Source organism: Drosophila melanogaster, chromosome 3R (assembly GCF_000001215.4).
Source record: "Drosophila melanogaster chromosome 3R".
NCBI lineage: Eukaryota > Metazoa > Arthropoda > Insecta > Diptera > Drosophilidae > Drosophila > Drosophila melanogaster.
In genome coordinates, this window is record NT_033777.3 from 23,365,578 (window position 1) to 23,391,543 (window position 25,966).

At 42.4% G+C, this 25,966-nt stretch overlaps 4 protein-coding genes and 2 long non-coding RNA genes across 9 annotated transcripts; 3 read left to right on the forward strand and 3 right to left on the reverse strand.

Moving 5' to 3' along the window:
- Window positions 1-6,428: 6,428 nt before the first annotated feature.
- Window positions 6,429-7,072, reverse strand: lncRNA:CR44322 (long non-coding RNA:CR44322). Its single transcript, NR_125236.1, has one exon. It is a non-coding gene; the product is annotated as a long non-coding RNA:CR44322 (long non-coding RNA).
- Window positions 7,073-7,346: 274 nt separating this feature from the next.
- Window positions 7,347-8,023, forward strand: CG42827 (uncharacterized protein). 2 transcript variants are annotated; one of them, NM_170073.2, is made up of 3 exons: window positions 7,347-7,426; window positions 7,480-7,657; window positions 7,724-8,023. In NM_170073.2, exons 2-3 carry the CDS (start codon window positions 7,543-7,545, stop codon window positions 7,957-7,959), a joined length of 351 nt encoding a protein of 116 aa, NP_732863.2. In that variant the 5' UTR covers window positions 7,347-7,426; window positions 7,480-7,542; the 3' UTR covers window positions 7,960-8,023. The 2 variants fall into 2 exon arrangements, with proteins under 2 accessions (NP_732863.2, NP_651142.3); NM_142885.3 differs by lacking the exon at window positions 7,347-7,426 and having other exon boundaries at window positions 7,533-7,657.
- Window positions 8,024-8,125: 102 nt separating this feature from the next.
- Window positions 8,126-8,668, forward strand: CG42828 (uncharacterized protein; the record flags this gene model as incomplete). Its single annotated transcript, NM_001202342.1, has 2 exons — window positions 8,126-8,201; window positions 8,274-8,668. The coding sequence occupies 2 exons, from the start codon at window positions 8,126-8,128 to the stop codon at window positions 8,465-8,467; spliced, it is 270 nt and encodes an 89-aa protein (NP_001189271.1). The 3' UTR covers window positions 8,468-8,668.
- A 1,682-nt stretch (window positions 8,669-10,350) lies between these two features.
- CG4393 (uncharacterized protein) lies at window positions 10,351-19,200 on the reverse strand. 3 transcript variants are annotated; one of them, NM_001300555.1, is made up of 12 exons: window positions 18,923-19,200; window positions 16,077-16,970; window positions 15,465-15,783; window positions 14,959-15,404; window positions 14,682-14,904; window positions 13,564-14,569; window positions 13,286-13,497; window positions 12,926-13,216; window positions 12,694-12,856; window positions 12,412-12,573; window positions 12,218-12,349; window positions 10,351-12,155 (listed from the first exon to the last, which is right to left on the reverse strand). In NM_001300555.1, the coding sequence occupies exons 2-12, from the start codon at window positions 16,954-16,956 to the stop codon at window positions 12,012-12,014; spliced, it is 3,978 nt and encodes a 1,325-aa protein (NP_001287484.1). In that variant the 5' UTR covers window positions 16,957-16,970; window positions 18,923-19,200; the 3' UTR covers window positions 10,351-12,011. The 3 variants fall into 3 exon arrangements, with proteins under 3 accessions (NP_001287484.1, NP_651143.2, NP_001287483.1); NM_142886.2 differs by having other exon boundaries at window positions 11,634-12,155; NM_001300554.1 differs by lacking the exon at window positions 18,923-19,200 and adding an exon at window positions 17,100-17,244 and having other exon boundaries at window positions 11,634-12,155.
- A 3,595-nt stretch (window positions 19,201-22,795) lies between these two features.
- Window positions 22,796-23,321, reverse strand: CG31515 (uncharacterized protein). The gene is made up of 2 exons (NM_170074.2): window positions 23,162-23,321; window positions 22,796-23,104 (listed from the first exon to the last, which is right to left on the reverse strand). The coding sequence occupies exons 1-2, from the start codon at window positions 23,292-23,294 to the stop codon at window positions 22,848-22,850; spliced, it is 390 nt and encodes a 129-aa protein (NP_732865.2). The 5' UTR covers window positions 23,295-23,321; the 3' UTR covers window positions 22,796-22,847.
- A 1,245-nt stretch (window positions 23,322-24,566) lies between these two features.
- Window positions 24,567-24,989, forward strand: lncRNA:CR43387 (long non-coding RNA:CR43387). Its single transcript, NR_048471.1, has one exon. It is a non-coding gene; the product is annotated as a long non-coding RNA:CR43387 (long non-coding RNA).
- The last annotated feature ends 977 nt before the right edge of the window (window positions 24,990-25,966 follow it).

The following is a 25,966-nucleotide window of genomic DNA, read 5'->3' on the forward strand; positions in this document are numbered from 1 at the left end:
ACACGCCGAGTTTTCCAACTGGCCGCTATGTTTGCGTTAATTGGCAACACTTTCTTGGCAGCCCGGCCTACCAAAAGAATGAAGCCAATTCAAATTGAACAATTACAATTACGAAAAAATCTCAATAGGTATTTGATTTACATTTCCAATTCCATTTGATATTCGATTTTGATTTTGCTTGTATTTTATTTAGAAAAAATAAATCAAGGAAATGTCAGAAATTTGCCATGACTTGTCGTGCGTCTGGGCTTTGGCCGCCAAATTAATGCAATTTTGTGTAAATTACTCATTAAAAACGAAATAAATTTGCAGGGGAAGGCATAAATCACGCCTTATAGAGCCACACGAACGGCGAACAAAAAATACAAAAAAAAATCAAAAAAAAAAAACCAACAGAAACTTCAACTAAACAAAAGTCTCGATTACCCCGGCCAGGTTGTAAATGAAATTTTCATTCGGCCCAGTCAATCCAAAGGGGAGGGGGGTGTGTGTGTGTGCTTCATGGGGGGAAAACTCCAATTAGATATTTTATTGCTAATGTGAGCTTGTCAGATCGACTGAGCCTGGCCAACTCGAGTGTCCAGCTCGGCTGTCCAATGTGTTCGGTGCCTGTCTACATCAATTAAAAGCGCATTTGACAATGATATTTATACTTGGGCTCGGTTTTCGGTCCTCGATCCTCACTTTTCAGTTTTCAGTTTTCGGTAATTATAGATCAACTTCCAGGCGATTGAAAAAGTGTGCTCTCTTGTATATTATACATGCATTTGTATTGTTGCCAAACAACTGGAATGATTGGGCAAATGTGTGTGCAAATGCTTTTGGGCCGACACAACATTGTTGCATTGCCAACCAGCTAGTCAGCAAATTATCAGCGGGCCAAAACAAATGTTAAAATGTTTGAATTCGTAACAAACACACACCAGTGGCCATATTTGTTTGGGCCCAAACTAATGACGTGGCTCGCTGCTGGCCGGTGTTTTAATTGTGAAATGCTGTGCAATAAATTGCGAGATGGCCAAAAAATCGAATGAGCCAACAATCGCACTGTGGCATAAAATTGAAGTTTTCGGAAATAATTCTAAATAAAATTATTAGAAATAAACTATCTACAACCATGGTAGTTTTTAAAGTGAAATGAAGTTGATAAGGATTTTTATAAATCTCTCTTCATATTGTAATCTTACACATAAAGATGAACCTTTTTTTTTTGGATTTAGTTCGAATTTTCTAATTCTGAAATATTTTTTTCTAATTTTCCCAACAAAGGTAGTCTCCTAACCCATCGTATAGTGGCCCAATGGAGTCCTGAGTGCAACTGCAATTCAATTACAGCTCAATTTCATGGCAGCGGCAGAGAGCCATGGCCATTTAGAGAGCACGGCGACAATTTGTTTATGGAACCGCCGCGGACTTTAAATGGTGCGGTGCATAAATCACTCGCTCTTGGCTGCGATCAACCCCGATTGTCAATTGGCAATAGGTATCGCCTGTAATTGGGAAGGCGGAGCTGGGTACCCCCCCAAAAAAAAAAAAAAACATCACCCACCGCGACCCAACAGCATTGGTAACTTCCTCCATGTGGCAGCTACTTATGTTCCCAGACATTTTGCATGGCAAAACAATTTGCATGGATCTCTGATCCAATTGCAATTAGACTGGCGTGCTGCCCTCGGGACAGTTGTGGCAACATCAACCATTACAGTACAGCAGCAGCAACAGTTGCCGCCGAGTTGCTAACTGTTGCCACTTAATTTCTTAATATCCCATTGCGTGTGCTGTATCTGCCACTAATGACATCATTTGTTGGGCTAGACACTGTATACTGTTTAGGGATGGGTTCTCTCGGAATTAGTCACTATGCAACATATTTGGCATTATCCTTTGGCCCGGCAACTGGCAGCAACAAGTGGCACGTTGCATGCTTGCCAGTCGCTTGCAACATACCAGCAACTGCAGGCCGTGAGCAACTCATAAATGTGGCCAACACAAGGCAAAGTAAACGCAAAACGACTTCCTGCTCCTCGAACATGTCATGCAACACAGGCACAAATGTGCCCCAAGTACACTGGGAGAAAAATGTACAGTTCAAGTTATTCATTAGTTAATGACTATCCCATCTCTTTTTGAATTGAAAACGTGTATCTATGATTTTTTCTAGGTGTAGCACTATATTTCATGCACGCAGGCGCCTCTTCAAAAAGTCGGTTGCTGCATTTGCTGCTGCTGCTGCTTAATTTTCAGCGGCCTCTTCAGTCAATAAAAATCTCTGGCAAAAATGTTGCTTGCGAAAAATTCAACAACCACCGCATGCCAACATGAGTTTTCTTGCTTTTTCATTATTGTATTGCGACATTTTTGCGTTGGCTGCTGCTCTGCGAAATCAAAGCACGCCAGCAGCAACTAGCAACTAGCAACAGCAGCAGCAGATGCAGCAGCAGCAACATGCAGCAGCATCATCAGCGACATCGCAGCAGCAGCAACACGAAGGCGACGCTTGCAACAAATCGTTGGCGAAAAATGTGCGCGCTATAAATTTATGTTGGCAACATCAAATCGACGTAAATTACGCGACGCCTGGTTACCAGGCTGCCAGTTAGCCTGGCCAGGCGGCGCTTTGGCTGTTAAATTCTTGGCTTAAAAGGGGGCAGAGCAATCGGCAATATCGTGGCCAACTGACTGGGGCAGATGCTGCCCGCAAGAGCAAAGACGTACTGACTCTGGCAACACATTAATTCACGCGTACTTAACACGACCAACAACGCACTGTGGGCAAACCATTACAAATGTGCCACAAAAAGTGCATTTCTAATTTATTACACGATCTATACACCTTTCTTCATATGACATTAATAACTTTACTTCATAATAACTTATAGAATATTTCAGTTGGCTTTAAGCGCTTTCAAGCGCTTTTAGTCTAGTAATTTGTCACAAAGGCATAGTTTTTAGCCCACTGTGCACTGTGGCCATTCAGGTTGTTTCTGGTTGTCATCCCATCTGTAATACAAACGCATGCCTTGATTGTATGGTAAAAGGGGGGAGGATAGTTGGGGCTGCCGGCAAATTGCTGTTTGTAATTGATTTAAATACGTTGACGTTGCGTGGCAAATAACTCAGGCCGCTGCTCGACTCGAGTTGATTATATGGCCCGGACATTTCTGCTTAATTGTTGGCACACAACCCCAGAACTTTCCCAAATGGCCAAACACTTCGGGCCAAAAGCTGTGACTATGCCATCCACAATTGGCCAATTGGCCTTATCATTATCGGATGGCCATGTAGCTGGCGTGAAAGCAAACAACGGCGGAACAACAGTCGCCAATTATCGTTTTGATTAATGCGCGCTGCCAAAATGTATTTTCATAAGCGCTTTTCACCATTTCTTCCCATCAATTATCATAAATACAAACAAATTTGCAATAAACTGCACAGCACGCAGCGGTGAAGGCAATTTTCTTTCAGCCGGGTTAAAGGCAAACAACAGGCAACACACCATGGGCCAACAACTTCAATTACAATCACGTCAACATCATTTTCAACGCAACGAGATATATTTCTATTAGCCGAATTAATGTCAGCATAATTAATCACATCCAATAATGTTCGCTGGCTACATTGCAACAACTGCAGCAGCAGCCTAGCTTGCAACTTGCAACCGGCAACATCCTCTCAGGGTCGCAAGTTCGTGTTGTGCACCTTTCCAAGGTGATTTTCCGCGCGAACTTCACACTTTTGTTTATTGGCCACAATGCGTAGGTTGTAGCCAGGGGCATTTTATATGGCTTGCAACGGTGGTGAGATCAACCAGAGACTCTGCGGCTAATGCAATTTGATTGTTGGCCCGGTGTTTCGCCTGACCAAGACGAATTTCTTGGCCAGATGATAACGCTGCAATGCCATGGAAATAGAAATAATCCTGGGAAATTGCTGCAGTAAATGCCAAAGATTTTCCTACCTTTTTGCGGAATTATTAGTTTTGGGTGACTTTCAGAAGATGATGACTTTCAATTTGATTACTATTTGAAAAGTAATTTTTACAGTTGTTTATTTTTTTTACAGTTGTTTTTGTAAATTTCTTATCGAATCTTATGAACCTGGTAACTTCTTAGATATCCTTTAATACGCTTAAAGTCATTTAATAATTTGTATCCAGCTTAAAGGCGTTTCCATGCCAGATTTTGGATCACGGGTTTTTGTTTGGGTTTGGTGATTTATTTGGCACAATTTTTTTATTGGCAGTTTCAACACGTTGATGGCTATCAATTTGCACAAATTAAAAATTAATTGCAAATTTATGGCTTTTAATTTACTTATCGTTTGATTTATGCCCGGACCACTGCAGCCGAAATACTTTTGATTTAAAGCTCACTCGTTGGCCAGTAAGGCGTTTTGTTTTTTTTTTCTATTGATTTTATTTTACTTTTCGGTGGTCCAGTTGGCTGCACTTAGAATAGTTAAGAAGCAAGCAATTTAACTGAAATTAATTGCGAGCATTTTATATTTTCATTCCGAGCATTTGAGAGCTGATAAAAAAGCAGTCCAACTTGAGCCCGATTAGATCAAGCGGAAGTGGCACGTCAACGTCACATTTAAGCCAAATGTTTATGAAAATAAGAAATAAATAAAAAGTGCAGCAAATGTAAATGCAATTCGCAAATTTAACTTGCATTTTTTTTGTTGTCTAACAATATTCCAATTTATACAAATGCCCTGGTTGCGAATTATTCAAAGGCGAAAACGATAAAAAGGCAAACAACTGGCAAGCGGGCAAGGCAACGAGTTTCTGGCCAATTGTTTTGGGCCAGGCCCAGATCACCGGACCATTGCCACCAGTAGCAGAGAAAATGCAACAATAAATCTCATTTTATGCAGAGCGCACAGCGAACGGCCCTTTTATAGGTAACGCTAATGTGGCCCAAAATTGAACTTGACATTTGAATGCCCAATTAACCATGACGTCGTCTGGCCGAGCGACCAGAGCCCAGGAGTCCTGGACATGGACATGCAACGGATTTTTCGTTACCAATGCCAATGGCCAGGCCATTCCACCAATGCCGCTTACAGTTTCAGTTTGTCGTTTTGGGCATTCCGATGCGTTATTGCCGCAATTCGTGGGGCAACTCCTCCTCCACCTCATCCACCTGCTTCCTGCTAATTAACCTACTGCTCTTCTCCCAGACTGGCTCTTTATCCTCGGCCATTCCAATCGCTGCTGTAAAAATTTGCCTGTCATAAAACGCATACGGAACTGGCCAAAGCTCAACTAAGTCAGATACTCTACTTCGAGGAACATTCTCTTATCCAACTGGCTACTTTTATTGCAGTTTCAAAACAAGCTTAACTTAAACTTTATGCTTATATATTTATGTCATATCATGTCGAGTTCCTTAAGTTATTAATTTCTTTGGCTGTTATAGTGAGAAATAAAGGGTATCTCGAGGATACATAACTTTTGTAACTTTTTTTTTTAACTATTCCTATGCGAGTGCACTTCTCACGCGCACTTATCTGACCAGTTCACGCAGAGTGGGCCTTTTTCGTTCGGTTTTGGCCTGGTCTGGCTGGGGATGATTATAAAATTGCGATAAACATTTATACCGCTCTTAGATTTATGGTGATTCATATCACTGGCCGGTGAAGCGAAGTCATCGCTGGCATCGGGTAACAGGTAACAGGTTCATAAACATTTTTATTAGCAATAATTGCACAATTTTCCATGTGGTTCATTTGCGTGTCAGCGCCGAAATAGCAGGAGAAACAGAAAAGTAAAAAAAGAAAAGCACCTTCGCAAAGCCAACTGTCATCAATCATAAAGTGGCGATAAGCCAACTTCCTGGCCTTGGCAGCCCCAAGGGTCACATCAAAATGACCATAATTGCAAGGTGGCAAGAAAAGTCAAATGCCACATTTAAATAATTCAAATTATGTGCAATCAATTCGGCTAAAGTTTTTAGCCTGATTTGCAGCGCAAATTGTCATGGCCTCCGGTCGCAATTCCAAACCTAACTGTATTTATTTAATAATTTATATTATTTGTTTATAGAAGGCCGACACTCCGGCGAAGGCCAATGCTGCTCACTTGGCTAATGCTGTGCCATAACTTAATGGCCGATTTTGCTTTCAAATCGGAACCCTAAGGAAAAACCATTTGCTGGCATTGAAAATAATTAAATGTTTTCATAAATTATTTGGCATTTCAATAATAATTCGTTTCGGAAATAAGAGCACAGATATATATTTTGCCAAACAAACTTCTAACAAAGTTGCAGACACAGTTTTGTGCAACTAAATAGTTAGGCTATAAATATTACTTAACAAAAAATGGTTTTAATTTTTTTATAATGTATCTTTATCTTCTGAATGTGCTACATTTGGTCTGTAAAACTTTTAAAATACTTACTACTACAGTTTATGTTTTTTTTTTTAGCTACTGTTATTCCCAGCGTTAATAAATAAATTAAGTAAGCAAAAGTGCTCCACATTCGGCTCCACGCTCTACAAGCAAAAAAGTCAGATACATTTTCATGTGTAATTGGGTGCCGTGGCGTTGCAACCCAAATTTCTTGGGCGACTGCTAAGTGTTTTGTCTTGTAATTTACAAATGCAAAATAACCAAATGTGACAAAATGCATTCGCCTGACAATTTATCGTGTTCGTTGTGTTCGACGACGCACTGCTTCCTTGGCGACTGGGCGAGTTGCCACCAGTAATCCTCCCGCTCCATGGATCTCCTGGAGCCAAACAAACTAGTTTACGCATTTTGCGTGTGCCAAACGTACATTGATGTGGCGATGTGGATTTATATTTATGGGCCTAGCCGGGCGTGGCCTTGATCTAGAATTTCAGTTGTGCGTCGTTTTTCCGATGTTTTCATTTTCGTTTTCATTTTCATTTTCGCTTGCGTACAACGCGGCGTATGTGTGATGTGCGTAAGTTGTGATCTCGGGCGATCTCGGGTGAGTTAAGGTGATGTTTTCGTGTTCGCCGCTTGCACCGCACTTGCACTTGCGTAATCACAGATCACAGATCGGGGTGCTAAGTACCGGTTTAAATGCCGGCCCAGACCAGTTAGCTTGTTTTTTTTTTTTTTTTTTAGATATTTAACTATATGCATCTGAACTGAAGCGCCTGTGGAAACGCGTGCGATTATTTGTACTCAGTTTTTCTGTATTTATCTTTCTGCACTTGTAATTTATTGAGAAATTTAATTGAATTCGCATGCTCGCCAACCGGTCGCATAATTTTTGTCCACACGATTACACATTGTGCAATTACTCGATCCCATACGTTTTTCCCACTTTTCGCACTTATCACCTGGTTTTCGCAAACAGTTGGTGGAAAAGCCATACTGTGAAAACAATTCATCAAGTGACTTAATGATAGCACACTGAGAAAAACGTTTAAGTTGTATTAAATGAACCTTGTAAGTTTGTATTTACTACATATACGTTTGAAATTTTTATTATTTTCCTGCAGTGCACACCATTGGCTATATAAAAAGCATTTGATCAGATTTTTGTTCATATTCCAAGAATCAAAATGCGTTTGACAATCTTATGTATTTTTTGCCTGGCAACTGTGATCCTGGCTATCGACATGGACTCGGATTCACTACAGGAACAGTACGAAAGGGAGCAGTACAATATTCGCAAAAGTTTGTTGATTATATTGTATAAAACTACTTAACCATAATCAAACTAAGAAATGTAATAAATTGCAGAAATTTGCCTTCAAAGTTCGGAATACGGAAAGTGCAAAGGTCGTCGGAAACTTTGGTTCTACAACCCCAAGAAATCCAAGTGTCAAGTTTTTATCTACTCGAATTGTGGTGGCAATGGCAACCTTTTCTATACCAAGGAAAGTTGCGTGGAATTTTGTGGCAAATACGACTGGAAGAAGGTGCGAAAGACAGGACTTCGACGTTCAGCTGATTATAGAAGAAAAGATGGGAATTAATTGAATATATATACTTGAATTTAACAATTAAATATACATTGTTTAAAGGAAATTACTAGTTCACAAATGTGTTCGATTTCAATTACCTGTGTAGATCAGAACAGATTTTCATTAGCTGTAAAGAGTATAAATACCCAATGAAATACATTTTCAAGTGCATTTTGAAATGAAACTGCTTACCCAGTTTTTGTGCCTTTTGGCGGTTTTGCTCTCAACAGTTGAGAGTGCTGAAAAACGAAAGGGTAAGTTGAAGTATTTTATTATTTTATTCACAAAAGGCAATTAGTATTTCATTAATGAGTATCTTTCCAAAGCTTTTTGTTATCTTCCCTACGAATTTGGTAAATGCGGAGGTCATCGCATTATGTGGGCTTTTTCGAATAAGGAACAAGAGTGCGTTCCATTCGTTTTCTCCAATTGTGGCGGCAATGAAAATCGCTTTTATACCAAGGAAAACTGCGAGAAAGCTTGCGCAACAATTCAATCCCGATTTGTTCTCGCTAATTAATATAAACCGATTTTTTTTTTTACCAAAACTCAAGGCAAATGTCCTACTTTACCCAACGTTTGCATTGTGTCCAAAAAAATTCAATGCAAATTTCAACGCTCACCTTTCTCTCTTATTGGCCATTTTACTCGTACACTTTAAAATTATTTTTGATTTATACATGGTATAAAATAATTAAAAAAAATTGTTTTTTATAAAAAAGTTTTTAGTGAACTGCAGTATTTTTTATTGCCTAGAAACAAATACCAGCTGTCGCACCGAAAACTTACAAACTTCACACCTAAAACGCTTTCGTTTTGACCACGTTGGCGTCTGGCGGTTTTTTTGGTACAACTTGTAGCCGGCGCTCATGAAAAACTGGAGGGCAGAACAAGCAGTGGAAAGCTTCTCACCAGCTCCGGCGCACTTCCACTGCCATGTATTGTTAATCCGCCCTGGTAAAAACCAAAAAAAAAAAAAAAAAACAAAACGCAAAACGAGAAGCACATAATTCCCCCCACAGGGGCGGAACTTTAGATTGTCAAGGGCTGGGCAAATATTCGTTGCTTGCTGGCATTTGGACCAGGCCAACAGCATTGGCAGTAGCGGAATAAAAGCTCTCGTCGGTAAAGTTTGCTCACCAGATTTTTTTTTTGTTTTTGTTTTCTGTTCATTTCTCTGGGCTTTATTGTGCGCCGTTAGAGGCATAAATCACCGATGAGGGGCCAAAATGTGCAAGTTTACAGGTTGACTCGCCGCTCGTACGCAAAAAGCACATTATGGCCAGAATGGCAATCGCAATGCCAATAGCGAAATCAAAGAATAAAGTCACGCAATTTCAATTACAAATAAACGCACAGACGGAGAAATGGCCATTGATGGGATGGGGGATATGAATTGGTCATCCCGATGCTGACTACACACACACACACACCCATATCCATGCCAATAGCGATAGTAATAATAATAATAAAAATAATAATGAAATTGTGATAAGCTGCGCGCCACAAATTGCACGCGAGTGAGACGGATAGACAATAATTTTCGAACGCTAAGCTCGAGATGAGGCATCAAATGCAGCCGACCAGCGATGCAAACGTGACACGATTTAAAAAATAAAGATAATGGACTTCAAAATATTTATGAAATTTAAAAAAAAAACTAAAACTTATATTTTTGCTTAAAAGTAGTAGTTGCGTTTTAAAAACAAAATATAATAATTCTCAAGCAATCAATTGTTCATAAAAACACACAACGTTGTATTCAGTACCTCTTTAATTAGTATGAAAATTAATACCTCATTAAGATGTTATCAAAAGCACATAGCCATGCTTAATACTTAATCGCTTAAAGATTTTATGCGCGAATTCGTTTTAAAAAGATTTTATCTCAAATGGTAAAAGGTCTTCAATTTTCGTGGCTCATAACACTCGCATATACACGACTTGGCTCTTTGGATTTGCCGATGTGAAGCTCACGTTCAAGACATTGCGACGTCATTCTGGCTGGAATTGGCTTGAATCTTCATCTTCGCCTATTGAATGTCCAACAACATTAGGCCCGAGCTGCGCTTCGGTGTTGGCCAGAGCCAATTAATATTCGCATGATCAAATGGTTAACGCATTTAGCCGGAGAAAATAATAAAAAAAAAAAAAACCAACAAGATATCGCACCGCTCCGCAAACCGGCTCACATTAAATTCGCATTTACGCGTTTGCCTTTGTGTAACTGATCGAGGTTTTCCGCGCACCCCCCTCCCTGATTTTCCCCCTTGCAATCCTTGTCCACTTTCTGGAACCGAGGATACCGTGGCCTGTGGGAAAGTGGGCCTTAATTGACATCACGAGGCGTTTAAATTGCCGCCTGACCCCGTCGAAAAAAAAAAGGAAATAGTTAAACAACTTGTGGCCTCAGTTAATTATGTATTTATTTAGTATTTTTCCATCATTTTCAGTTTTTGCTCATTCTTTTGCTTCGGATAAACACTTAAAAATTTTGAATTTGCATTGTCACAACTTTGCCATCTGCAATCTGCATGCCGTATATATGTGGGTTTTTTTTTATTTCTTGTATTAAATTTCTTTAGTTATGGGCTAGGCTGGTTTGAGTACGACTTTTGTATATATAGTTTAATAAAATTGATTTATTTTCCATGTGCGTGTCTATGGCATAACAAACTGCTGCCCAGAGAAAGTTGGATTAAGATGAGTTCTTTATTTGTAATAATCTTCGATTTTGTATTGAGTAGGTAGGTACTTAATGGAATCTGTTGTACCACAAGCAGGCTAACATTTAAAGCGTTCGCATACATCGATAGAGAAGGGTCGAGAAAACGCCTCGTTTTGGCCTAAATCCAAAGACATAGGTAGTATTCTACGTACAAACATACATATGTAAATCAAGTCAAAATGAAAGCTATAACAACGAGGCCTGGCCTCAAACGAAAACACATTTTACAATCGAATAAATGCAAATACACGTGTGGTTGGTTTGATTAATGCTTACGTAACAACTAAGGGACTAGTTAAAAGTTATTTTTAAAATTCGTAAAATATTCTCAAAAGCATATTTCAAATGCGGCTGACTCGTCGTCACATCGATGCACTCAATTAATTCATTTCTACCATTTTGTAAGCAATATTCTGCTTATAACGTGATGCGTTGTCTGTCCTTTGATTTGATTCGATTCGATTCGCTTAAATATTCAATTAAAAATTATATAACAACACGCATACATATCAATATTAGAGTTAGTCATATGTATATATGTATAATATAATAGTAAATGTGATTAGCCAATAGGTTATAGATCTTCATGAATGCGGGATATGATTTTGCATTGCTCTTTCTGTGTCGATTTAATTATTTGCCTTTAGCATTCAACATTAATAAAATTGTTTAATAAGCCAATATCTTTTTAATTTGCTCGCTCGTACGCCAAACGTGATTTTCCATTCATTTATATGTTAAAATTTGCTAAAACATTTTCATTTACTATTGTTTTATATCGTTTTATCTTGTATACCACATAAATGCAATATCTCAATATGTTTTTTTTTTCACAAAATGTTCTAATGATGTTTCTTCTTTGCAAAATGATCTATTAATAAAGTCGATTGGAAAGGAAAGCTTTCTGTTAAACTTGGAAGTTGTGAAGCTCTAATAAAGTCTTCATTTTTTTGTATTTGGTGCATTTCTCTTAATTGGAAAAAAATTGTGCCTTTTGTTGATTGTGAGTCTTTTTTGTTCGTTTCGTTTGTAGTTTGTTCTTTGGCCATTTGAATAGTTAAATAATTAGAAAAAACCCCCCTTTCCCACTCGTATAAAAGACAAATGCGCAAGGACTACAAACTACTAGTTGCCTTACAAAAATTCCCTCTAACTACAACTTGAACAGAGCCCCATAGTTTGTGAGGCAAAATAGTTTGGCGCATAGGCTGCGACTTCGACTGTGACTGCGACCGTTACTGTGACTGCGACTGAGACTGTGACTGAGACTGTGACCTGGCCTGAGTGGTGCCGATGGTGTCGGCGATGGTTGCTTTCCTGTGGCCAGGTCCTGGCTCTATTTCCCGCCACAATACTCGCCCTGCAGCATTCCATTGTCCAGCAGCAGTTCTGGCGTGGTCGTGATTCCATCGCGTAGTGCCAGTTGATAGGCCACCTCGAAGGCCTGTCCCAGTGTCAGAATGATCTCGCTGGCCAGGTCCTGCAAAGGGTTTAGTATTAAGATGTATACTTTCGTCGGCATGCATCCCCTTCAATACTCACAGTGCTTTCGACCAGGAAAACGTGGCAGTAGTGCAGATCCTGCTCCTTGGTTATGTAGGCAAAGTGCCTCAAGTCCTCCGAGTCCTGGCAGGCGCAATTGATGTTCTGAATCTCGTGCTCGCAAATGGTGCGCTGTTATGTACAAACTCTTATAAAGGCTTCCCCAAATTACATTAACATTCTAAAGTACCCACCTTACTGTTCACGTCCTTGAACTCTACGCCACGGTGACAAATTGCCAGCGAGAGTGGTGACCCCGATTTGACTTCACCATCAGCTGAGGTCTTCAGTTTTTGTATGGACTTCTTGGTGGACTCTGTGCCACGTAGTTCTTTCACAACCGTTGAGCCGAGGTACTGTCATGAAAAAAAAATTAAAAAAGATATAGCTAATTGTAATTGTAAAGAACATTTGTAGTTTATAAGTAAGGGAAACCAGTTGTGAACCTTAGGATCTACAATCGTTTGTAAACTTACTTGAACCTCGTAATTGATGTGCTCGTTGAGCAAAGTCTGCGCCGAGTGGCGCCATTCGGTGGTCCTAAGATTGGCCGGTAGACCCAGCAGTAGCTCCGAAGGAGCCCGTATTTGCAGAGCGGCTGTCTTTCTAGCTGGTGGTGCCGGCGGTGGTGGAGCGGGTCTTGATGGTATGGAAAACATCTGGCTTAGAGAAAGGTGTTTCCAAAACAGAGAGATCATATCATCTTACCGACTCTTGCGATAGCCAGTGATCGAGTTGCGATGATGTACGGGATTTGCGGGTAACCGGGGTGGAGCCTCCCTAGCAGTTCCATTGCCATTCGTTGTCAGCTGATTGGTTTCATTGTTCTCGCCCAGCGGCGTTTTTTGCGACTTGGAGTCACTGTCGCGCATCTGGCGGATATAGGCCAGCGATTGCAGGATGCGTCTCCGGTGGCCCAGCTTGTTGATTTCCAGCACCGTTTGGAGCTCCACATCCCACACTCCGCACACGCTCTCAATTGTGTTGTAGAGATGCTTACTACAAGATAATGTAAACAGGAAAACCTTTGAAGTGGCGATCATAGGGGTATTTATAGTGAATACCAACTTGAAAAACTCCAGGTACTCCGGCAGTGCAATGGTGTTGAGCCACTGCTGTAGGGTGGCCACACCCATTTGCTTGTTCTCCTGCTGCGTCTTGACTGGCACCTGCGGTTGGAATTCTGCCGGTGGAAGACTCTGTACGAAGCGCAGGAGTTTGGGGGCATCTCGTTCGGGAATGTGGAGTAGCGGAATGTCCGGCTCCTCAAAGACATTGTTCTGGAAGAGAAACCAATATCAATTAGCTCATCTTACAACCAAATAGGTTCTAGTCAAGGTTCTTACCACAAACTTGTAGTTATCATAACCATTCTCGAACAGTATCCGCTCCAGATGAAGTAATCCTGCAGCGCGGAGACGTGTGGCCAATTCCCTTCGTTCGTTGGGCACCTCCATGTCCTCAAAGTCCAGTTCGATATCATGGGTGGGCGTAATGCTGGTGTTGAGGATGCCGCTGCCAAAGTTCTCGATAATCTCAGAGATCTTCTTGCGCGCCTCTTCCGCATTAAAGGGACTGAGGAGATTTATGGAATTCCTTGCTGCCGAGTGACCACTTCCTGGTGATTTTGCTGGCGATTTACCTGGTGACTTGACTGGAGATTTGTTGGAGGTTTTGCTCGGTGACTTGGAAGGTGATCGTGGAGGTTTGATTACTACATCGCTTGAGGAATTTCCATTGGCCTCCAGCGATTGATTGGTTGGCGTTGTTGGCGGTTTGGCGAACTTCTTTTCCGGAATCGCTGGCTTGGTGGGAATGGGAGGACGCACTCTTGGTAAAGTTTGTTGCGGCTTGCTCTCCTCCTGGATTTTTAACTTCACCTCGGGCTGCTCTTTAAGCTGCTGGGAGGCTCCTTTCAATAGACCGGCAAAGGGTACATCGCTGACAAACTCCTCCACATAGTCCGTGGAATGGGATAGACTGTGATCCGAGCACGAAATGCTGGAACTCAGCGATCCGGAGGATGGAGCCGGACAGCGGGGTACCACCGTAACCGTATCATCGTAATCGTAGCCAGGAGTACTTAACGTGGGCAACAGTTTCGAAGGTGATGAGCCCGTTTCGATCATGAGTTGCTGAGCTGCCTGGAGCTGGAGCAGAGCGGATCTGCGCTTGTACTCCTGGCTAAGTGGCCTAATCCGTTCATGGATGGTCCGTTCCGCCTGGCTGGAGCTCGGCGGCGGATGATCCGGCGTGGGTGGCTGCTTGTAGTGTGTGGGGCTACTGGGTATCTGCTGCTTGGCCTCGCAATTCTCGTCACCACCGTTGGATTTTGCTGCCCCATTTGCACCACTGAAATATTTCGAAATACTGCTTTAGTACCGGTTTTATACTAATAACCATAGTTAAAACATAAGGAAATTAGACAAAGTCATATGAAATGACAACTTTAATCTTCACTCACCTGCTGTTCCGATTCCGTTTAAGTTTTCGATTGGGATTATAGGACTTGAGGGTAGCACTTTCAGCTGATTTGAGGAGCTCCTTGGACAGCTTGGTGGTTGAACTTCGAGGAGCTGGAATAGGTCGCTTCATGGAGTTGGTAGCCGGGGAATCCCCACTCGAATTGGGCACACTTGTCTCGCTATTCAGTTCCGAGCTGCTGCACTGCCGGTCCAGCATGTCATCTGCAAAAGAAAGTTATTAGATCCATCCGACTCGAAATCATCTCCAGAACTTACTGCTTGAACTTAGGCTCATTCCGCCGGCGATGGCGGATCTTGTGCTCTGCCTGGCACTTGCATAAAGACGATCATTCCGTTGGCGCTCCCTCAACTGAGTCTCATCGAAACTCATACCGCCAACACTTCCATGGCTCTGATGGGAGTAGGGACTTTCGCTGGCCGGCTGGCGGCGCACCTGGTTTTGACCATGGCCATGACTCTGACTTTGGCTCTGACTGGATGGGGAGCTATAGCTAAACTGCTGGCCAGGTCCTGCGTGAGTTGGCGAAACGGAAAGGTTGCGTCTTGGTGGCTTCTTTGGAGGACCAGCCGGTGCAAATGTGCTCATATGCATGGGTTGGCCAAGGCCACCAGTGGAGCAGCGGGATCGTGGCGAAACGGAGGCCGGCTCAAAGCTGCTCAGCGATGAGGAGGGACTCACACTGTAGCCACCACCCATTTCACTAAGAATTGCATATACAAATATTTAGTAAATTGTATAAAGATTGAAGCTTTCTACTCACTTTTGACTATGCAGTGGGGAGTGTGCGTTGAGATCCTGGTAGAAACGATCCTCCGGCTGGAGGGCACTGTCCAAGGACTTGCCTCCGTTGTAGGGTCCACCGTTTCCGGCACTCAGGCGCTGTTTACTGTATCCGGATTGCTGCATGGAGTGCGAATGATTCAGCAAGTGATTGTTGGAGTTGAAATGGTAGTGATTGCTAAGTGGGGGCTGTTGTTGCGAATGGTGCTTGTTTTGGCCACGTCCGGAATTGGGTGGTCCGGAGTGTTGCCTGTAGATCACCTCGTCGCCCTCATCTGTATCCATTTGGTTACGGAAGTCTGTGGAAAAAGGAAGAGATACATTGGATGATACTCATCAACAAATATAATGGATATATATACACATGCATTCTTATGTGATGACTTTCAAGAAAATAAACAACAAAAGACCTCTCCTTATCTGCATTGCATTGTATAATTACATAGGTATAAATCGGGTCAGCTTTGCTTATATATTACTTTGCACTAATACGTAGTATTAATGCACTTATATGAAGTGAACACCATATGAAACTTTTACTAAAATAAAACCATGTCATAAGAGCATGTGCAAGTAAATTACGCATACGTACTGTTGATCACAGCCACAATGTGTTTGGTGACATGCGGTGGAAATTCGCGCAGAATGTCCAGGGCAGTGCGTCCTTCATTGTCTGTGGCATTCAAATTGATGCCAGCTTTCAATAGTGTCCTGACCACATTCTCCTTGCCACACAGAGCTGCTTCATGCAGTGCAGTTCCCGATGGAGTTAGCAAATTGACACTAACTCCGGCGGACAATAGGACCTCCACCACGCTTTTGTGCCCATTGCGACTGGCCAAATGCAGACAGGTGTGCGGAAAGATGGCTCTACTCGGCGATGCTGGCGACGATGGTGATGGTGTGCCCCGTTCCAAGGCCTCGGTGCCCAGATGTGCTATCAATTCCGGATGGGCACGTATAAGCATTTGAACCGCCTGCAATCGGCCATATTGTGCGGCCAAATCCAGAGGGGTTTCTCCCCGGGAATTGCGCATGTTGGGATCGGCATCGTGATGCAACAGCAGGGCAAGTGCTCCCGTGTGACCATGTTGAGCCGCACAATGCAGTGGTGTCTCCTGCTCTATTGTCTGCAGATTGGCACTGGCCGGTCGATACGGATGCGTCAGCAGGAGCCGCACAATCTCCGTTTCACCAGCCCAGGCGGCCAAGTGGAGTGGCGAGGATCCCCGGGAGTCCGGCAAATTTGGCGAGGCCTCGTGTGCCAGCAACAGACGCACTATATCCTCATGGCCATTCAGGCAGGCATGATGCAGGGCGGAGTAGCCACCACTGTCCTGGACATTTACCCCGGTGCCACGACGCAGACTGGCCAGCGGTCCTGCCCTTTTCGCCTTCTGTGTTAGCACCTTTTCGATGTGCGAAATGTTTCCATTGCGCGCCGCCTCCAGGAACTCCTGATCCTTGCCCATTGTTAAAAAAGAGGCTGAAACAAGAAACAATATTCACATTAATAATATATATCCAAATATATCTTTTATATTTCTATTAAAATTTCATGAAACCAACAGTTTAAATATAATTTGATGATAATAACTCAGGACAAGAAACACACCCTTTTAAGTTGCAGGACAACGTTTTCTTCCTGTGTGCTAATGGCTTTCCATTAATGGACTTCCCTGCACTCCTCATCGCTAAAGGACAAGACCCAACCTTTTGGTAGGGGACTTGTCTGTCTGCCTGTCCTGAGTTGATTTGCTGCAAATGAATTATGACTGTCAAGTGTGCTTCATTAAAACGCCTTCGGCTTTGTGGCTTCGCAGGCCTTTGCGGGTCGCCTTTTCTCCTCTTAGCCCTAATGACTTTTAGCCCGTCTTTCCATTTAAGCCTACCACCCAACCACCCATTCACGCGCAGCTCTCAATCGACAGAGGGCTTGCCATAAAAAAAATTGCACAATAAGGCTGGAGCAGGATGGTGGGTGGTCTGGTGGAGGGATTGGAAGTCAGAGGCTGTCGAGTGGAGCTTTGCTCCTGATGAAGTGCTTTTCACGCGCTGGAATATCTTCGAGTATCTTTGATATGTACGTGACACATTTCACATTGCATCTGCGAGATGCAGATAAAGCCAGTAATGTCTGCTCACAATGTGACAGTGGAAACCAAATAAATGGAGTTCCATAAATTCTTAATATATGCAATGAAATAAAATAAATTTCAAGCCATTACTCATTTACTAACACTTTCCAGCAACCATTGAAATATTAACTCATGTAAAGCTGAAGCTAGAAAATAATAATAGCCGCATAATTCGTCATCATTCAAGTGTTTACTAATTATAGCTATTTCCGCTGGCATGTTAATATATAAAAATTTACAGTTTTTGCAACATGTGAAATGTGAGATACAGATACGAATCAGTCACTTGTTGAATGAACCATTGACTGACTGGGCTAAATATTGCGCAGAATGACTCAATATTATGCCCATAGTCCCGACTTTAAGGACTCGCCATATAACGTGATAAAGCACGTTAAAAGCGCCCAAAAGCGGTATGCATTCCACTTTTGAATGCCTCAATGAGATAAATACACGACGGCAACAGATAATCACCTGCTTACACACACTCCCACAGCGGTTTTACACACACTCACACTGCTGCCTACGACGTTTATCATACTACATACTATGAAATTCAACAAAAGGTAGGTTAGGCACATCCTTGGGGTTGGGGTTTGGAGTCCTCGTCCAGAGAGTTTACGAGAGAGCGCGCTAGAGAGAGTTTACGAGAGAGTTGCAAGGAGTGCGCCTGCTCTGCCGCGCCCACCACCAACTACACCCGCATAACCGCCCCCGCATATATCCTTAGTCCCCTGAGTCCTTATCCCAAAGCCCCAATGTCCTGCCCTCCTCCGCACCCCACAAGCTATTCATAATTTTTCGCTTGCAAAACTCTGAGGCGTGTCAGTAGCAAGGATAATAGGAGGGCAGGAAGAGAGGGGGTTTATTACTGGGGATGCGTTTAGGCCAGGCCCAAAAGAAAGGCAAACGGAAATTGAGGCGCATTATAAACGGCTTGACACCAGCCAACCAGACGGAACCACAACAAAACAGAAGGCAACATTGCCAATTGGCAGCAGAGATTGTGCAGTTCCTATGCCATAATTGGGTCAAAGGATGTTGACCCTAGGCAAAGTTGGCCCAAAGCCCAGCGCACATTTGCGCTGCCACTTCTGATGACTGAAAAAAAAAACCCCAGTTGTCGTCTGGCAAATCACACTTTCCGTCTTTCAGTTTAGTTTACCTTTCCCATATGCACATTCCCCATTTAAGGGGTTCAAGCATTTCGTAGTTAGCATTTCACCTAAAGTGCACCTAAAAAGGCGTGTACTTCCCCCCATATACATATACACATATACACACACATTTTCGCTTTTACCTTTTCGCTTAGTTTATTCGGGATGTCGTAGATGGCAGACTCAATAAACGTATATATAGCACTTCCGTTGGTGGGCGGACTTTCTTCGTTGATTGAATAAAACTCATTTGATTTCGCTGCGATTTATGTACTCGAACACTCGCAGACTCGCACATCTTCTCTAGCACATTTTTCTTTCGGGGATTTCAGTTTCCGTCTGTGCTATATCTTCTCGTCTCGTCACCGATTTTTCCGATTCCGATTCCGAATTTTTCTCAGCTCCGCCCGTCAGCAACTCTCGCATGCGACTGACGCTGACTGTGAATCTGAAACTGAGTTCGAGGCCCCGGGGTCTGCGTTAGTTCCGTAAAATAATTTTCAGATAGCACTTGGCACTTGGAACTTGACACTTGGAACTCGGAGCTGCGAACTCTCTCTCTCCGCCGTGCGCCGTGCACTTTGCTCTTGTGCAGCACAGTAGTATCACAGTATCACAGTATCCGACGAAAGTTTTTCACCGACTTTGCGACTTCTTTTTTTTTTTTGTTTTCTTGTTTTTCTCTGTTTATGAGCTATGCGCTGGGCGCACCACAATACAATTTCAGCGCTTTCACTTGATTGTTTTGGCCACTCACACAATGCGGGCGAATGAGCGGAGAAAATTCGTTGAGCATTCGACAGAAGAAGTATTGAGTTCGTCTATAGGGCAGAAATTTCTCTCTAACTGAGAGAGTGCTTGGGGAGAACAAAATATATCTATTTGTTTGTTGTTTATATCGGGGGCGAGAAGATACGCTTTTGTTTACGTATCTTCATGTGCGAAACCGAAAGACGCACAGTCAGATGAAATTTAGATATACTCGTATGTGCACGGATATATTTGTTGGCGGAGAGCGGAGTGTATTATAAATAGTTGCAATCACTGGGCGGGGAATGCAGTCTATAAGGGAACACGCCTTTAAATAAATACCAGAGTTCTGTCTTCGATATATGCAGTGGATTGAATTACCGATCGACTCGATCAGGTGATTAATGATCTGTGCAAGGAATGCACCCGACAAATGGGCTCGTGGATCTGGTTTATATCTATGGCAGATCTCGGGGCGCCGCAATTAGGAATATTTACCGATGTGTAAACAGAAGCGATTAGATAAACTTCTCTTGAAGAACTAGCTAAAAAACTTATAAAAATACTTATTTTTTCTAAAAATTTAAAGTTAGCCATTATATTTACTCACTTAAATATTCGCGAATGTGGTCAATAACTGTATCTTAGTAAAATTTATTGTTTCTTACGGTCGTTAAATTTTTGATATATGTTTAGTTTTGCTATTTTATGCCTTTGTGTTAAAATGCTTGTTATAGAACCCACACATTTAGTTATTACTAACCTATTTTAATAAATTTTGCTGTATTGGGAAATTTTAGTTAGTTCTCTTTTGATAGTTATTAGTTTATTTGAATTCGCCGCAATTCGTATTTTACATAATTTAATGAGTAAATAAACTATTTAATTGGGCGAACCACTGCAATTTGAACACTTTCCTCCACGGAAATGTGACCAGTTCCCACAGTTACTAGCTTATATTTCGCAGTCACCACAAGTTTCCCAAACTCAACTAAATAAATTTCTCACGTAGTCGTTTCCCGGCTATACACCAAACAGCAGAGAATAAACACGATTGTAACTACTCATGTAGTAAACAAAATATGAGTAACTTTTTGTGGAACCCCTTTTCTCTGGCGCCCTTCAGCCCATCTTGACATCACTTTGTTTGTTACTGAGCTTTCGCTGGCATTTCTCTCGCTCTCCGGATATTACGCATGCGCCCTGTTGAGCTTTCTTATCACACCTTTGTTTTGTTTTAAAGCTTCGGTTGGGATTCGGCTGATCAAAGCTTTGTCCATCAGCTGTTTTGATAAGAGCAATTAACACCTTGTTGCCCGTTTTGATGAAAATGAGTGAACTGCATTTGAGTGAGTTCTTTTTTTTCTCATTAACCAGACACTTGCACATATCATTTTCGTTTTAACGAGTAAAATTCTTTATCTGTTCTTATTACCTGTTTAAATAGAGATACCTCATTAACCCCTCAGTTGACCATTGCTCTCGAGTTCGTTGTGCAACGACTGGGACATGAGTTATGGCTATATATGCAGTTATATGTGGCTCGCCCCGACTGCCAACGTGACTCACTTGGTCAGCCCCGAAAAACCTCAACATTTGGTGGGCGGACACATGCGGCGAGTTGTTGTGGCATGCCACATTCGCACACTGGCAAACAAACCCAGCCGCAAACAAATAAAATAGACAGACGGCCAACACCTACGACTGCTGCAACGACCCACCGCATGAGTTTTCATACTCAATTGCCGCAAATGCCACAAATATGTGTAATTGACTTGAAAATGCGCCAAGCAAATCAATCCGCACACAGTCGGTCCGCCAACTGCCCCTCGTCCGTACCCGCCCCTCCTCCATCGACCATTTTCGACCTCAAGTGCAGCGCGTGAACTCATTTTCATTCGCTGGCCAGTAGAGTGCGCCACGCTTCAAACAATTGACACTGAGAAAAATAACTTTTCAGTATATATTTTTCAATTCCATTCATCATAGAAATATTAACACGATGTTCAGCTAGTTAAACGAATAAAAGAAGTTTAGGATCAGAAAAAAATTAAAACCATTCAAACTAATAATGTTGCAATTCTATTGTATCGATTTTAATACATTTTTTCCAGTGTACATCAGCTTAGGTCAGCTTGGCTTGCTTGCTGTGTGATTGATGAATGTTGCATATTTTGGACGCCGTTGGCTGCCACCATTGTGTGGCATTAATGAGACACCGGCCATTTGTTTTGCCATTTTTTAGCCATTGCTTGCTGACAATGAAACCGAACTTTGGTTGCCTTACAAATTGTGAACTGAACTGAACTGAACTGAATTGTTCCGCCCCCCGCAAGTTGCATATATATATATATTTAATAACCCTCGTTGCCAGCGATCATTTCAATTGTGGAAATCGTAAAGTTTTATGTATATTGTAACACATCGAGTTCGTAGCAATTAGTGGCGCATTATGTGGGCTTCGAATAAGTTCGGATCTTGGGATTTAGTGCCTGCGATAGAAGAGCCGAGTAGTGTCAGGCTTTAGCGGAACTGTTTATTACCATAAATAATTGTCAACGCCAGCCGAGAAACGTCAACTGATATACTGTCATGCCCTGATCTCGGTTTGCGTTTGGGTTCGGTCTGTGCATTTGGCCCGGTATTCATTTCAGCTAACTGCACACTTGAAAGGCCCCAAGCCGCCAAACCGATCTGCGATGACTACGCCGCACCCTGACGTCACTTTTGGGTGGGTGCAGCAGTGCAGCAGTGCAGCAGTGCGGCAGTGCAGCAGCGCAGCAGCAACAACTGGTGCAGCATCAACTGCAACAACTTATGACTACATGTTGTATTCGTTGCTGCCCTGCATTGCTCATAATAAAGTCATTAGAATGTACGAGCATTGAGCGTTTTTTAAGGCGTTAATGGTTTAGTTCCGCTGCATTGAGTATGCGACTTGTGGTCCCTCAACTTCCGCATAGAACAAATTGGTTGGAAATTGGGCATTAGCCATGCACTCATGTGTATATACACAACGCTAATCGGGAATACGAGTATCTCTTGCTGGGGTGGGGCAAGAAAAATGTAACAATTTATTAATGCACTTAGAGGCATAAATTGCTTAACTTTGCCATTTGAAGTAATTCATGAGACCGATTTGATTAGGAGTGTTTTAGTGTAAATTCTTGAAATTTAAAATGCCAAAAGGCAAGCTGATCTCAGTGTATGACTATGACAATGACTTATGACTATTTAAAGTAAAATTCATAATCATGAAATGTGTTAGCTCAACATGCTTATATTTTTTGTATAAGAACTTATGCACAAACTTACAAATTAGTAATCGTCCTCTTCATCCACTTGCATCGGTTCTGTGACACCGTCATCGGCATAATAGTCCGGTTCTGAGACGGTTTTCCTCGCTGGAACCACATAGCAAGTGTTTCGACATTGGCTATCAGTCATAAAACGATTGGGATTCCCCCCGCAGCCACTGTAGGTAAATTCTGAGCATCGATTGGTTATAATGTTGTAGCCATATACTGCGATATGTTTTTTGCAGCGTCCATAGCTGGGTATGAACAAACATTTTTCTGCAAAATGAATGATATAGTACTTGTGTGATCGGAAAATATCTGGAAAATATCTACCTTGGCGTACCTTGTAGCTTCCCATCTTTGTTATACGTCGTATATCGGACTCTCGTATTTTAACCTTTCCAAATACTTCGGTTGAGAAGAAGAATGCCCAAAGCAGCGTGAAGTAGATGAGATTGATCCGCATGGCTTGGAACTTACATCCCAAATGCATTTTCGATAAGAGATTTAATACTAATGCCTCCATCAGCGCATCGAATTCGATTTTAATGCCAAACTAAACGAGTCACTCAATGGTTTACCAACCGTAAAAAAGAGTAGTTAAATAGTAGGGTATTTTTAAGAAGCTAACATATCATAGTTGTAGCACCTTCTAAGATATATTGTGTTCTGAAAACAGGACTCACTTTATCACCTTCTAATCCAAACTAATTAACCACTTAAGGCCATAAAAATGCATTGTAAATCATTAATTATTTTCAGTGCATTGGCTGTACATGAGGCGCTTCTTCTGATTGGAAACTAATTTCGTTCTCACAGAACGTCAGCCCAAAATGATGACGCTGAACCGGGGTGAACCGAGCCGAACTGATTGAAGTGCAGCTCAAATTGAAAGATTGAGTGCCCGGTCGTCCAGTCTGTTTGTCAGTCCGTCCACGTGTCCAGGTGTCCATTGCTCCATCTGTCCAACGGTCTATCTATATAGCCGGTTGGATTGCAAAGGGGCAAAGGGGCAAAGGGGGGCACTTGGTCCGCCTGTGTCAGTCAGTCAGTCAGCCTGGTGGCAGACAAAATGTTGCTAACGATGCTGCTGACTTTGGGCCAACTCTACTCTTTGGGCTATCTCGTGTCATTGTCGCACGACTCACGACGGTGATAAATAATCATCAGTCAGTCAGCGGAGCAGTCAAGTGCTCCATGGCTCCTGCTTTTCTTCCGTTTGGGCTCTCTAATTAAGCTCGCCTGCAATTGCACGTACTTGTAATTGCATAAAGGGTAACGGTATATGTTATACCTTAGTATATGGTTTATGGTATATGGTATATATGTATGAATCCCTAAGACGGAGCCGTGCCCATCGATTTGCGATTACTATATGTATTGTATGTACTTGGCCACTGGTTATTATCGCCATCGGTTGGACCGATGCTCTTTTTTGGTTAGCTGCAAAGCGGCACCGACTGATAGCACAACTTGGCAATGGCATTTCAATGCATTTATGATGTTTATCTTGCGGCGAGGAGACGTCGGGTGAAGTTAGGAGCAGTCCTAGTACCACAGATACCATGCCAATTGTCAAGTAGCAAGGATAGAAAGGGGAGCCTAGAGCGGATGGGTGGTGGGGTGGCTCTAGAGCTCTCTTTCGCTGCACTGATTTAGATAAATTGCGCACGTTTTCTAAGGCAGGGCCGGGTTTTCGAGTTCGTTGTTGTTATCAAAACAACTTCATCAACGACTCATTGATCTTGCGGTCAGGTTCATTTCGTATATTTTCCGTTGGCCAGCTTAATTGGCCCAAAACGGTGATGGCCATTTGATAGAGGCCACCATAAGCAGTTTTTAATTAGGATCGACTGAGTTTCGAGAGCGGACCCCTCTAACAAAGGATGCCGATGGAGCAGCACCAGCAGCAGCTGCAAAAAGAAAAAAAGCCTAAGGAATCCAAACGCTCATAACTCACTCAACTGGCTTTGATTTATTTGGGGCATGGCCGAATTAGCATACAATTAGAGCAAATGCGCGGCGGCTTATGCAATTTATGAAATATTTATGCCGGCCCAGGTATATTTCCCTAGGATTATGCAAATTGCTTTGCGGCAACAATGTAACTATGGTTTCTTTGCATTAAAATTATCCGTAAGCCAGTCTTTGATGGCCACATAAATATATAGTTTTCCTTTTGCGTTCATTTTTTCCTTATTTTCCTATTTTCTGCTATTTATCTATTATTATTATTGTGTGTGTGTGTGTGTTTTTTTTTTTGGGAAAGTTTACTGCTACACAGCGGGCATTTTGGTGACCGTTAAATGCCATTAACCAGACGATGCCGCGGCATTGGCAGTGGCATTGTTGTTGACCGCTTGCCGCTCGGCGGCAGTTCGCTTGCCGCAAGAAAATGAAGCAGGTGCGCAATTGTCAATTTTCCTGCTTGCTGGCCACCGAGGGATGGGGAGCGAGTGCGAGCGAGATGGCGGCTGCCGCAACAAAGAAAACAATCAATGCGATGGAAAACTAAATATATATCTGGGTTTTATAACGAATATGGCATACCCTTGCTTTATTTCTTATACTTAAGCCATATCCTAGTTTAAACAAAAAAGCCAAGCCAAAACTTGTACGTCCATACGTCCATTATCAAGGCTTTTATTGTATTCATGTTAGTTATCAAACCATCCATCATTATGTTGACTCTGGATTTTGAAGAAAGAAGTCTCTGCAGCAAAGTGAAGCTTACCACACATATATCCATCCACTGCACAGGGTATTTGGCCAACTTGGTTTGTCTCATTTTTTTGTATATTTTCCACACAGTTTTTCCTTTTATCAGTTGCATATCGGTTGACGCAGACATAGTAAGTAGCTTTTGTTGCTGCATTTTCCTGTTGCTGCTGCTGGTGGCGCGGCAGCCGGCTGTGATTATTATGATTGTCCAGTGAAGCATGGAGGATGGCAACTTTGCTACGTTGTGGAGCTATCGAGCTATGTCGATGGGGTAGCCGGCTTTGGGGTATTGCCATGATTTATGGCCTTTTCCTTGAGTGCCAGCCAGCTAGGCAGCGAAAGAAAGAGCGAGAGAGATCTGATGCTTGGCGCTTGTTCTACGATCTGTTGCTGTGAGATATATCTCTATATAGCTCG